This window comes from the organism of the source record quoted next, unplaced genomic scaffold, assembly GCF_019419815.1.
Source record: "Pyrus x bretschneideri cultivar Hongxiangsu unplaced genomic scaffold, Pyrus_bretschneideri_v1 Contig2, whole genome shotgun sequence".
Classification (NCBI taxonomy): domain Eukaryota; kingdom Viridiplantae; phylum Streptophyta; class Magnoliopsida; order Rosales; family Rosaceae; genus Pyrus; species Pyrus x bretschneideri.
In genome coordinates, this window is record NW_025999501.1 from 6,350,144 (window position 1) to 6,364,770 (window position 14,627).

At 36.4% G+C, this 14,627-nt stretch overlaps 1 protein-coding gene and 1 non-coding gene across 2 annotated transcripts; both read right to left on the reverse strand.

The window, feature by feature from the left end:
* Nucleotides 1-1,492: 1,492 nt before the first annotated feature.
* TRNAL-CAA lies at nt 1,493-1,576 on the reverse strand. The gene has a single exon. It is a non-coding gene; the product is annotated as a tRNA-Leu (tRNA).
* A 7,108-nt stretch (nt 1,577-8,684) lies between these two features.
* LOC103947971 (protein DETOXIFICATION 48) lies at nt 8,685-10,913 on the reverse strand. The gene is given in 5 exon segments (XM_009358966.3): nt 8,685-9,231; nt 9,233-10,027; nt 10,029-10,139; nt 10,141-10,425; nt 10,607-10,913. Coding segments are annotated over 5 exon segments (1,644 nt in total). The 5' UTR covers nt 10,766-10,913; the 3' UTR covers nt 8,685-8,937.
* Nucleotides 10,914-14,627: the final 3,714 nt, after the last annotated feature.

Sequence of the window (14,627 nt, forward strand, 5' to 3'; positions counted from 1 at the left end):
AAAAAAAAAAAACCCTTCTAAAATTGATTTAATCCCTCTGTAATGCATGAGAGTTAAAAATTCAAATTTGACTCCGCAAGCATTAAAGATATTACAACCTACATAGCCAAAATTGAAGTCACATATTGTGGATGCAAATTTCGTACATGACTGATTTAACGAAATTCCACCTACAAGAAAACAAACACCATTAGCCTAATAAATGAATACCTTGAAAAAAGGTGGAGGGTGTCCACCAAATGGTCCCCGGTGCCTAAGTCAAAAAAGTAGCAAAGAGAACAATAGAACTTGAGAGAGAGTTCTGAGTAGTTAGTGACGATTATGGTTCCCTTTATTTGACCTGGCTATTTATAGCCAACAAAAAAAAAATGTAGCAGATAGTTAGGAGGAGAGGTTGTAGAGCATATATATTAGGTAGTCCTTGATGATGCAGGCGTAGTCCTACCAGCTAACAATTTTGAAGGTCCATGTTGGTAAGAGCACATATGCGCCTAACATCTAAGGGTGATCACGGAGAATCGGTGCCCTCCTACCATAATTAGACCGTTATGGCTTGATGGCAAGACGTATTATGGGCATCCCCAGAAGCCCATAATATATGTCATAGGCAGCTCAGAAATCCATGACCCATACCATGGACGGCTCGGAGAGCTCATTACTCATTACTGGCATAAAAGCTCATTACCTATGGCAAACTAAATCTTATTCCTTTTAGGTAATTTTGTGCGCTCTACTCATGACGTCAAGAGTAAAACCATCATATTGAGCATATTATCCATGTCTCCTTCTATTGAATGTGGTTAATTTATATCTCCACACATCTAACTCTAACTTTTACCTTCTAGATTGGAGATAGCCATAGAAATAATGTAAACAATTGTATGTCAATTTTTAGGCTTCAAAATGCAACATCAGCAAAAAATTTAAACTAGATTTTTTGGTATCTTCTTATTCGTTATGTAAGGGGTTCAACTTTAATGCGGCCAAAGTGAGATAACAAAAATATGAAAAATAATGAAATTCTAATACATCCTACAAATGACTATGTGTTAATTATTTGAAGCATTTTTTTTTTTTTGGAAAAAACGATATTTTCTAAGCTAAGTAGGAGGAGGTGGATTTAGCCTCACAATAAGCTAACAATAAGGTAGAAGGGGGTAAATTTAGCCCCACAATGGACTAACAATAAGGTGATTCAAATTCACCTTTGGTGAGAATCGAACCTAAAACTTCTCACTTACAAATGAAGAGAAATATCATTAAAATATTGTACTAAATGGCATTGGGAGCATTATTTAAGAAAAAAAATCCCAAAATAAGAGTAATTTTTGTACATTAATCGAAAACTTATTTCTTGCTATAGCTGTTAGCTCTCGAAAATTATCATCATGCATTATTTTCGCATGACAATTAGTCATTTATGTCTTTGGAATCCCATCTAGATATAAAGAAAAGAAAAGAAATAAAATTAAAAAAAATTAAAAACAAGATTTGTCAGAAGTGGGATTTGAACCCACGCCCTCGTTAGAGGACCAGAACTTGAGTCTGGCGCCTTAGACCACTCGGCCATCCTGACTATGCTATGTTTATTTTATCACACCCATGTCCAATTTATAATATCACATGGACAAAAATTCTAGTTTCCGTCTCTGTACTATCAGGTACTTGTATCTCCATTCCACTTAGCACAAGAATTTCAATCGTTAAATTTCTTCTCGAAAAGATTTGGCTTTTTTTCCGAATCCCACGCAATCAATCCTTGCTTCATAGTTTTATTTGACCCTGATAACGTTCACCCAAATCTCGTGCATTCAATGAATTGAAAAGCTTGAAACGAAACATCCACATATTTATGAGATTGATTTTCGTTGAAGACCAAGTCTTCCACCTAATCAAAGATCAAAGCATGAAATATTCTTGGAAATTGATCACTATCTAAATATACCTATTTTTGGAAAGAGAGTTGTACATAAGATGATACAAGTCGTGGGAATGGTTTTTCATTAATTACTTGAGTTCCAAACTCGTTGCTAGTCTCTTTTATTTATATACCTACTTTTGTTTTTGTCTTTTCATATTTTTTTAATGCAATTTACTCCCCACTATTTCATATAACATTTTAATAAAATTGAATCATGGTTGTTGGCTACCGAATATAGGTAGACCACTTTTAAAGACTTTACCAAGTTTACGAGGGTATCATCCACCAAAACCTAAAAAATTCAAGTTTAATTAGGTGTCCGAGGAACGGTGCATGTAATTATTTATTTATTTATTTATTTTTAATAGCTATTCAAATTTTAGGATTGATTCCAAATTGATCTTAACTTTAATTTTAAAATATTTTAAATAATTACTTAACGTTTTGAAAGTAGACATTTGTTAAGTTCACTAGCATTAGTGATAACGTGGACAATTATTAAAGCCAATTTTTACCTTCAAGACATTTACGGTGTTTTCAATCTCCAAATCGACGCATTTTAGATAAGCAAATTTATGTCTTAACTTGGCTAAAAGGAGTCTATTTGAGAAATTAGAGCTCCAAAGATGACGATTAGTTAAGAGCAACTTTAGTATTGGTCCACCTCATCATTTAGTGCTAGAAGCATTACTTAATGTTGATAAAGTCATCACTTAACACCGGTGACCTAACAAATGTTTAATTTGTAAAACATTACGTAGTTATTTGAAATATTTTAAAAGGTTAAGACTAATTTGAAATCACTCAAAATAAAATTTTATGTTGCATTTAAAATAAGGAAAAGGACAGAATAAAATAATTATGCGCTTGCAAGTTGCAACATAACACAACCTGTAATAGTAACCCAATTGGGATGCAGGGTAATCTAGGAAATATGGATACATGCTATACTAGTACCACCCATTATAAAGACAATTATTTGCCACAAATGCATGGTGTTCATGGAGTAGTACTAGGATGGCCAGATAGAGATAAGTAGATATTATATATCAATTCGATCACAAAAAGAAGATAAGGAAAGCTGATGAGAGAAGTGGGCTTCAAGCACTACGTCCAGGAAATTTGAATATGCAAAAACTAAATGAGTAAATATAAAAATAAACACACACACACACACACACACATACACATATATATATATATATATATATATTGTGGAGTAAAAAATAATCAAGAGGCAACATGTGAATTTTTAGGTGAAGAGGATAAAATTACCCTCGAGACACACCGGGTTTTCTACACGCGAGCAGTGGAGAATCATCCATCAACTGAGTCAAGAGTGCCCAAAATAGGTAACAAGTTCAAATTTATCTCATCCATCTTTACTCCATATCCTATACAAGGAAATCATTCCATAACCTTCAAAACATTCCATATAAATTAAATTAATTAGGCTAATTAATGGATTAATTCCTAATTAATCCATTAATCACCAAATTAATCACCATTACACCCCAAAAAACATCCAAGGGCCGGCCACGCTCTCTTCCAAAGAGGGCCGGCCATGCTCTATAAATAGGACTTCATTTTCTTTGAAAAGAGAGGTTCCACACTCTTGCAAAACTTTCAAAAGCTCTCCAAACACTTTTCTCTCTAAATTCTAATTTTGACATCGAAGGTTCTTCAGCCAAACCCCCCCCCCATTCATCGTGGGTGCATGAGGCTCTTAGCCTTGACCTAAGGTGTTATTTGTCTTGTAAGTGTAATTTTGTCTAAGAACAAGAAGGAAGAAATTTGCATCCACATATATTTTAAAGTATCAACTGGTGGCTTTGCCATGACAGTCCATCATTTTAGGAGTGAAAGATTCATAGAGGCATTTCAACATCTCCCTGACCACCATCGTGTGATGCACTAGCATCAGGAATCGAACCCAGAACATGTTATGTGGAATATGAGTCTGAAATTCATCCTCGACCACTGGACCACCCTTGATGGCTTACATATATAATTTGGGAAATCATTTATATAACACTTAGGCAACATTTATATAAATATAATTAATGTTTCAGTCTGCACTATAATAAGACGTCTATGATGTAATTATCAACATGGGTAAAGTAATGCAATCACGTCGAAGAATAATAACTTATCTTGACAGTGTAATTGGACATCTACAACGTAACTACCAACCATTTTTTTAATACATTCAATATTATCGACACTAATTAAGGGTTGTGGGAATAGGTTAAATTTCACAATAGGCTGACCATAATAATTTGTTTCAAATGCGCCTTTGGCTAAAATCAAACCTAAAACCTCTCACTTACAAGTAAATAGTACTAAGTGGCAACCTATAATCATAACTACCAACCATGTTATAGTGATAACTAGATCATTTGTATTTCTAATTATAACCATAACTATAATCATGTTATACTATAAACGTAAGATATTATATTTGGAAGTGATTGCATTACATACATTGCCAACGTTAAATTAAATGATAACAATAATCTTTTTTTAATTAAAAGGTACTTTAGAATTTTCCTTTAAATATATCGCTACTTAATCTTGGTGCTTGCTATGAAACTAATTTTGTTGTTAACCATTTAGCTCGTTTTGCTTGGCATCGTATGGTTCGAAGAATCTCATGATTTTATCCAAATTTTTTTGTTTTAATCCAATTCCAATTAATCAAATTAAAAATCAACTATTTTGTAAATAAATAATAATAATAATAATAATAATAATAATAATAATAATAATAATAATAATAATAATAATAGTAATAGTAGTTTGTAGTTTGTACCATACTTCACCAATTCTGTAACTACCGATCACCAGTCAACTTTATACATTCAGAGACCCACTGAAGGATTCATGTTAAGGAACTTTTGCCGAAGCATAAGAGTTTCTCTCCAACTAGAGGACAAATCACAATGCGACACATGTCAATATTAGAAAAAAGCTCTTAGAGTCCCACATCAACCGCATACAAAAGTGTGTGACTCTCCTCAACTATAAAAGGAAATCATTCTCCTACAATTATTCCTAAATGTCGTTATTGTACTTCATTCATTATTAGAACTCACTAATGATGATTATGCTTAAACCTCTCTATCATGTACACTTTACATTATTAATGAGTACTCCTCTACCCTTGTGGACGTAGCCTAACTTAGGGTGAACCACCATCTTATGGTTGCTTCCCTATCCCTATACCTTTACATATTTACCTACACTTAATGATATTTCCCTATCTCTATCCTAGACAGCCTCGCATACTCTTGGTCACAAGTGTGCAAAGCAAAATCATATTATATGGTTCCTCTGAACCTTCACAATTACAAAATGTAGATAGCTTGCATACTCTTGCTCACAAGTCTGCGAAGCAAAATCATATTATATGGTTCATTCAAGCCTTCAAGAACTACAACATGTAGATAGCCTCGCACACTCTTGCTCACAAGTGTGTGAAGCAAAATTAACTTATGAGGTCCTATGTTAGCTTCCACCACCTTGGCATGAAATCAAGCTAGGTAAGTGCAAAGTTTCATACTCACGAAGGGGGGAAGCTACAAGTGTGAAGCTTCACACACCCATGTAAGAGGGGCTACAAGTGCAAAGCTCCACATATATATGAAGGGTGGAAGCCTCGCATACCTATGCAAGTGTGAAGCTTCGCATACCTTTGCTTATTACTAAACTCAATAAAATCTAGCACACTTTTGCTCAAGAGTGTGCGAAGCAAAATCCATCTATGCGGTCCATCCCACATTTTTTTTTGTTCCTAGTCCTAAAAAAATGGAAATGTTACAAAAAAAAAAAAAAAAAAAAAAAATCAAAGAAAAGAAAAGGGTAGGACTTTGGTCCCTCGGCAACTTGACAAAAATCAAGCCACCTCCTTTGGCTATCCTCCTCGCTTGGAGACTTGGGAGATAACCACTATATGCTATTACACTTGGGCACTCGGAAGCTTCGTGATAACTCACTTACTTGGGTTTTGCAAGTACCCAACTAAGAAACTTTCCTTACTCGGGAACTTGGGGAGCACTGTTTGTACTATATTTCATCAATCCTGAAAATACCGAGCACCAGTCAACTTTATACCTTCAAAGACCTGCTGAAGGATTCATGTTCAGGAACCCCTGCCGAAGTATAAGAGTTTCTCTCCAACCAGGAGGCCAATCATAACGCGAGACATGTCAACATCAGAATAAAGCTTTTTAGAGTTCCACATCAACTGAGGACGAAAGCGTGCGACTCTCCTCCACTATAATAGGAGATCATTCTTCCACAATTAATCTCTAATGCCATTATTATAATGAATTCATTATTATAACTCACTAATGATGATTATGCTTAAACCTCTCTATCATATACACTCTACATTATTAATGAGAATTCTTCTACCCTCGTGGATGTAGCCCGACTTAGGGTGAACCACATACATCTTGTGTCTGCTTCCCTATCTCTATCTTTCTACATATTTACCTACACCTAATGATCGGAGCAACCTTGTGAAGGTCACACCTTGACACTTTACATTGTTCCAAAGCCTACCTGATTTTGTACATCAACAGTAGTAGTAATAATAATAACAACAATAATAATATAATAATAATAAAATTAAATGCTGAAATGACCTTTCCTTATATTGTTTATATGTTAAAGATGTAGTAGTAAAAAATAATCTAGAAAATTATGGAGTTAGCACATGAACTTTTACCTACAAGAGATGAAAATGCCCTCATTAAATAGGCTAAGGCCCTCATCCGCTCCACATAATTCAGCAACCAAGAAGACCTGAGCTGCTAACTACAACTTCTCCAAGCTTTTTTGCACATGGCAAGGAGATAAGGCAAGGTAATTAAAGGTAGAATTAATAACTAATTCATACCTTGAGGCTTTCTTCATTGAAGGCATATTCTTTTATTCAAGGAAGCACAATTACATCCAATTGAGACTTTTCTAAGTATAATTCTTAAATACTATTATTGATTTAATAATACCCTAAGGATTATTTTCTAGTATCCTTAAGATATTCCAGCATCTTAAAGATACTTTCGTACTACATTTAAGGAGATGGCACACATTAGCCAACTAGATGTTGACCCATGGCATGACAATCCTTACACATGTGACCGACTATCTCCAAATAAATACCCCATTTTATACACTTCTCAAGTAAGTGGAAGTTACTATGCACAACTTAACCCTAAATCTCTCTTTTAAGAAAAACTAACTTAGGCATCGAAGATTCAGTAGCCAAACTCCCCCTTCAACTCTTTGGGCGTGTGGGTTTGGTCATCGATTTAAGGTATTTAATTATTTTGTATGTATAATTTTGTCAAGACTGAGACAACAAATTTTTACTACCACAAAAGACATTATATATTTACAAGCCATGAATTAAATATGGAATACAAAATTGGACTTTTATTCATGATAAAAATGGAGGGAAGTAGCTAGGCAGGGTTATGATGGGTTGTGTGGAGTGGGAAACTAGTAATGCAGAGCTGCTCCAATTGCAGTCATCTGAGAAGTAGACAGAGGCAATAATAGCTGGATTTTGTTTCTTCAATTAGAATCTAGGGCCCTTCACACTCCATTCAATGCCCCCTCTTGTGTAGAGAAATTTTTAATGTTTCAGGAAAACGATCGGTATTTCAAGTATAACAATACAATTGGTTTAGAAATTTGAAAAATAAATGAAAACTCAACTAATTATATTATGACATTTGATGTACCAAATCATGTTCTCATGACTTTGAAAAATGTCTCCTTCTATAGATACTTCTCTACTGTCAATTATTGTCTATCATTTTACTTTCTCTCTCTCTCTCTCTCTCTCTCTCTCTCAAGTAGTTATATAGATATGTATATGTATTTTTGTTTTTGTGCTAACTTCTGTATTTTCAAATTTGGTTTTTGTTTACTTTTCAACTTGGTATAATTGCTTCATGATGCTAGCAAAGTGTGCTGAGCTGAAGCCTAGAAGGACAGCCACTTATTATATATAGATATAGATAATTTCAAATTGAAACCCTTTCAGATAAAAAAATATCAACAAAAGAAGCTCCTCATGAGCACATAAAATAATATCAAACAAACCAGATGCATGCATGTGAGAAAGATTTTTGCATGCTTGAAAATGATTTCAAGCACTATAACAAGAGAAAAAAGAATTAGCAGACCAGATTACAAGTCTCTTAAATAGTGAACTGAGCAATTTCGCATGCTTGTAAACTACTTTAATCCCCAAAGACTTTCAAACGAGGCTGCAAAAGTTGTTCTGGCCAATTGGATTAACTCACATTATGCATGTGTTGTTTTACATTTCTTTTTTAGACAAGCGATATTTTATATATGAACTGGTGAACTTAGGTATTAATTAGTTAATGTAAATATTTTAGAAAGTGTTACTTATATTTATGATCCAAACAATGCGTGTTCCATTAAATTAGGTCTTTGAACAGAAATAATGTGTAAAAGGTTAGTATCTGCAAAGAAATTGTATGTTATGTGTAATTTCCCTTTTAGGACAGCAACGTTTTTGCCTAATTTGGAATCGACCAAGAAGAAGGGTAGGCACAGATTTTATCATGGCTCAAAAGCAACCGACAATTAAACCCTTCTCTCTCTCTCTCTCTCTCTCTCTCTCTCTTTCAACACACGTATCCAACACATGAAAAACTGATTAATAATTAAAATATAATGTTTGATTAATACAACTAAGAAAAGCAAAATACCAAAAAAAAAAAAAAAAAGTAGACTAATTATATATATAAAGAGAGAAAATATAAAAGAAGACTCTTATACAGTAGCTCAGATATGATGTGGGCGGCTTTGCGAATCACATACAGTTCCTCAAAAGGGGAAATAAAAAATGGGGAAGCTAACTAGCTAGGGTGAAACTAACTTAATTAGCTGTGATGATTATATATATTTAGTTAATGCACATTGCTAGTGTTAACTTTTTGTAGCAGCTGATGATATGATAGATATGATGATCATACAATAAGTGGGTCTGTTTCCAGCGCTTCCGATGATTTGACAACCTCATCATCTTCCAAGTTGGGATCCTTATGATCAGAACTTGGTGGTGGTGCGGATGATATTGGTAATATCGAAGAAGTTGTAGAAGCTGCAGAAGAAGCTTGGGTGAGATCCTTTGATCTTTTGACCTGAAGAGTCCAATCTGTTGTGCAAACGACATAGAACATGAGCAAAGCACAAGAGCCTTGAGCTGCAAGCAATCCAAGCCACAGCCCTGCAAACCCCATTTTCACCACGAACCCCATCAGCAATCGCCACCGGCATTCCCACCAAGTAAAATGACCCCAAGTTTATGTTGGCTCCAACCGTAGGTCTCGCGCTTCCCCTCAAAACACCGCAGGCGGTGGTTTGCGGGCAGTTTCCGAGCTCACACAGCCCTGTTATCGGCAATGCAATCGCCGTGAGCTTGAGTATTTCCGCGTCATTAGTGAAGAATCTCCCCCATTGGTGCCTCATCAATGTTGTGAACAACATGGCTAAAAGGCCTAAAGCCACTGCGCAAACGAGCGAGACGATCATAGAAATGCGCGCTTTTGAGGGTCGCTTAGCGCCCAATAAGTTCCCAACTCTCGTGGAGACGCCGAGGCTGAGCGACGAAGGGAACACGTAGACAAGAGAGGTGGTCTGGATTAGTATTCCCATTGAAGCAATGGTGGCTTTTGGGTTGGCTAACAGTCCGCAGAGCATTATCATGAACTCGTACCACCACCACTCGAGGCAAACAGAGATGCAGGTCGGGATAGAGAGCGCAAGCAAAGACGACCAGCCGCGGAGGCAATCAGCGCTGGGACAAACCCACGTGTCCTTGTAAACATTGGAGAAGTACGTGAAGGAAAAGAGTAGGATGAAGAGGTTGAGATTAGTCCAAACCATGGCTATGGCCACCCCGGAAATCCCCATTTGGAATTTGACAACGAGGAGGAAGTTTAGAGGGATGTGGAGGAGGACGGAGATGGCGGAGCAGTAGGTCACTGGCAATGTGATGTTTTGGGTGCGCAGATAAATTCTGAGGGGGTGGAGAAGGGAGAGAAAGAAGAGGTCAGGGAATGGAAAAGAGGGTGAAAGTGTGGGCGACGGAGGAAATCTCTTCGTCCTGGCCGCACCAGAGGAGGACTCTCTTCATGTTGAGCCACATGAAGGAGATGGGTAGGGAGGATGGAGAGGAGGAGGAGGACGGTTCTCTGAAGGGTTAGGCCGAGGAGCTTCAACTGTTTGGCGCCGTACGCTTGCCCGCAGATGGGTTCCATTCCCATGGCGAGGCCGGAGATGACGGAGTAGCCTGTGATGTTGGCAAACCCAATTGAAAGGGAGCCTCCGGCGAGCTGAAGCTCACCGAGGTATCCCAGAAAAAGCATGGAGATCATGGCTCTTGAGTAGAGAAGTAGGCCTGTCATGGTTGATGGACCTGAGATCTTCCCTATGGCCTTGAATTCTTGTACAGCCTGAAAATGCAAAAAAAAAACAGAAAGATACCAAGAATTAACACATGTTAATTAATTGTTTACTTCGAAACGCCGTCCAAACATTATTAATTAATCAAAAACAAGAAGCATATAAACTTTTTTCATATGGTTGGTTTTGTTGTATCATGAAAATGATTGTTGGGGTTTTGTTGTTAAGTACCTCGGAGAGAGTAGGCCATCTATGGAGCTCTTGATCGTCATCGTCAACAAAAACATCAGAAGAGTGAAGGTCGTCCATGGTTTTGCTGGAGGTTTTGATTAAGAGGGTTTTGTTGGTCGAGGGAAATGAGGAGGGAGAAGAAGGCTTTGGGTTGCACATGATTGATTAGCTTAATTTGCTAAAGCGAAAGCTAATGATGTTTTGGATTAAGAAAACAACAATTTTAAAGAACAAAGTGTGGGAAGAAATAGAGTTAGGAAGGACCCTGTTTTTTGTTGGGTCTTTTTGTATTTGGTTGGAGGATTTTGAATGTGAGAAGGGAAGTAGGGTGAGGAGGGTTTTATATAGACATGGAAGAAATTGGGTCCCACATTTGCTTCATGCACGTGTCAATATATCCAAGAGAGAACCCTCATAGGGAAAGTGTCCTCCCGAAAATGCTTTGAAAGGATTCATTCAGCCAGAAAGATGAAAAGGGGAAAAGATAAAACCTAAAAGAAAATGGTTCATGGGGAGGTTGTGTGGGGGCCGACCTTCCATTCGTCCCAAATTTTTACCCTCTCTCTCTCTCTCTCTCTCTCTCTCTCTCTAAATATTAGGTTAAGCCACTTCATTTTGTGTTCATATGGTGGTCTGAAAGTTTGAAAGGGTGTGGGTGGAGAAACTTCAAAAAAAAAATGAAACAAGTGAAAGCCCCGAAAGATTATTGGTCGATTTCAACCGCATAAGCAATATTCTATATTTGATTATCGGAAAATCGTAATTGTGGCCCAATTTTGGCACTTTGTCGGTAGTGGGATTAACTTGGTGTTGATGAGTTCATGGTTAAACCTTTTCGCTTAAGTAGATAATCTTTTTTAAACCCCTCCCCCCAATCTATAGCCTGCATTCGGATCTGTTTTTCTACACCAAAAAAGTAAAACAAGTTTATCTTAAATTAGGATGCCATTGCCAAGTGGAATTGGTAGTAAAAAAGCATTTTAATTTGTGAGTAGTGCTACACCGCATTTTAGTTAATTAATTTGTTGGTTGCTTGCTTGAGAAATGACAAGAGCCTATTAGTTTGTTGTGTATTGTTGCTGTCTTTGAGAATATGGGCAACAACTGGAACTGCTAGCTAACTTGTGGGCAGCAAACATGTTTGCATATTTGAACTTTTTGACAATGCATATGTCTACATCTTGGCACAAAACACGTTTAGCAACATTACCCAATCTCAGCAAAGCTCTTTGCTGTCTCTTCAACCACTTGATTAGAATAAATCAACACATCACTAGGTTGCTACTGAATAGATAGCTCAATTTGAGAGGTGCCAAAGCTTACAACCTGCTTTTGGCCCTCCCCACCCCACTTAGGAGGATTTAAAGTGAGGCATGGGTTTTGAGGTTAATCAAATATTTTAACTTGTGGTAAAGTTTGTTTCCTTTTAAAGTGGCTTTGATTTCACGATCCATTTGTTAAGATCCTAATCGTATATGGAAAATAGTAGTCACTTTACTAGTAAATAAAAACCCTCGTACTTCTGATGACCCTAACTAGGGTCACGTTTAGTGCGAGGGTCAAGATGGGATCGAGTTCAGTTATGTCTCTCAAATTCCCACATTTGTAAAGGGTACTTGTTTTTTCTAGTGTGTCGTTTAAGGGGGTTAGTCTCGTCATTATTAACTTCACCAAACATGAGATAAGACAATTGTATTTTGTTCATTGATCACTCTATTGAGAGACGTTGCTCAAAATTTGTCATGCACACTCAAACCCAAGCCAAATAGATGAGGTCGCTGGTTTGGGACGTAATTAAACAAGAAATTGAGACTTGAGACTCGCAAAAATATAAACCACCAGAAAGATTGAGTATCGAATTAAGATTTGCTTAGTTTGCTGGTAAATTGGGGCTTAACCTAATTTATCTAAACAAGTGGGATTTTGGTTTGAGGGTTTTGTCCAAGTGAGGAAAATGTGTGGCAAATCTAAACTCATCTTTTGTTGCACCATTTTTTTTCACCATTTTTTTTAATAGGGATATATATGATATGTTGATGGGTACGTTGGAGGTAGGTATTGTGTGATGGAATGGGACCACTGAGAAATGGATTGTAATGGGATGAGAGAGAGAGAGAGAGAGATGACTCTGTGTGCATGCTTGGAGAAGAGGTAGGCAGATGGGAGAAAGGGAACACTGATAGACAATTACGTGCTCCACTTACAACCGTTTAATTTGTATCCCTATTAACACAACAGAGATGAGGCTGTCTCTCTGTGGGAGAGATCCTGGCTCCTTCTTCTCTCTCTCTCTCTCTCTCTGTTTCTGCTTCTGTTTCCTGCTCTGCACCTCTGCCTCTGTGCCTGCTACCACCAGCCCAAACAAGCAGTGATACTAGCAAGTAAAACTTTTTCCCTCCTCCATTTTAAGACACGGTTACTTTAGTATCTCGAGTTACAACGTGAACGGCACATGTAATATGAGATTCACTGTTTCGGTATTTCAAATCAATCATATATTATCATACGTTTTAATTTTTTTTATATAACATTACGTAATTATGTTGGTAAATATATTAACAGAATGACAATTCCGTTGCATGAAAGTTCATCTATCCTTTTGAGTGACTCCGAAGAGGAAGAAAAGCTTAAAGAGTTGTACCCAAGAGATTTTATCGCGTCCCAGAAACCCATGACCCCCGACCTTGTCAGATACTCCATGTGTATCGAGCTCAATGAGTATTTTTCTGTAGAGACAGATGAGTTTTGAGAGGTGCGTGTCAAAAGCAACAAAACCAATGGACCAAAACGAGCGAAAAATTGAAAATTGAAATAAAAAAAATTATGCACAGATTTCCCCAACTGCTACTTTACCAATCAATCATGTCTAAAAAAGTATATATATTTTGATATTTTCCCTTACAACTAGAGTTTTTTGTCACATTCTTCTGTCACACATTTAATAATCTTTGATATAAAAAATGAAAAGGATTCACGGGTCATTATTTTTAGGGTACGTTATTCATGCACGAATGGTAATTCATACACAAAAAATAGTTTTCCTTCCAAATGCAAATGCAAAAGAAAAGAAAGAAAGAAAAAAAAGAATTCGAATTTAGCATCTTAATTGGGAAGTGGGGTCTCATTCACTCTCACCCAAAATGCAATTTCCACCGGTTTGTATCAACCCAAGTTGTTGTTATAGTGGGGGTTTTATGCTTATATGCTTGCACTCAATCCAGAATTTCAGAATTTTTTTGGGGTATCAATGACATAAATGCGCAAATGTATGATCACTCACTCACTCACTCGTAGTTGTAGATTTGATATTAGAAATAGACGTGTTGATATTTTAACCTATGGAAATCAAAACAAAATAAATAACACTATTTTAATTTGAGTCTAAGGTTCTTCAATGCTCCAGAGACTTACAAGTTCAGGTATAACTTTCCGACGAAGTTGGAATTCAAATTTGAGTTTCAATATGAGAATTGAGTTTGAGGTGGAGTGTCAAATTAGGAATAACGTTATTCAACTAAGAAAAATGAAATTTGTATTTTGAGTCCAATCATCTTCAATGGACATAACTAAATTGTTAAAACACATGTTTTGCGTCCAGTGCTTTCTCCTTCAATATAAGGACTCAAATATTAAAACTCAAGATGAGTCTTAAGATTTGAGTATTTGCATTTGAGAAAATAACCAAAATACTTATATGTAGCAACTTTTTGGGACCCAAATATAAAATGAGAAATGATAAACGTATATCAGTTTTATGCTCTCACATACTCCAATTTAATATTTTTTTTTTCCTTTTATTTACTTAATCCGATAAATAAAGAAGAGTGTGAGAAGTTATGTGAAAATTATCTCCTTACAAAAATATAAGTAGAGAATTTGAGTTCTTGCATCGAAGATACTCTCAATTTTTTGTATATCAAATAAAAAGGTGAGTGACGACAAAAAATGGAAAGGGGATCCTCTCCAAATTCTTTCCACTAAATCCACCAAATCAAGGGATCCGAACTCTTGAAATTTGATC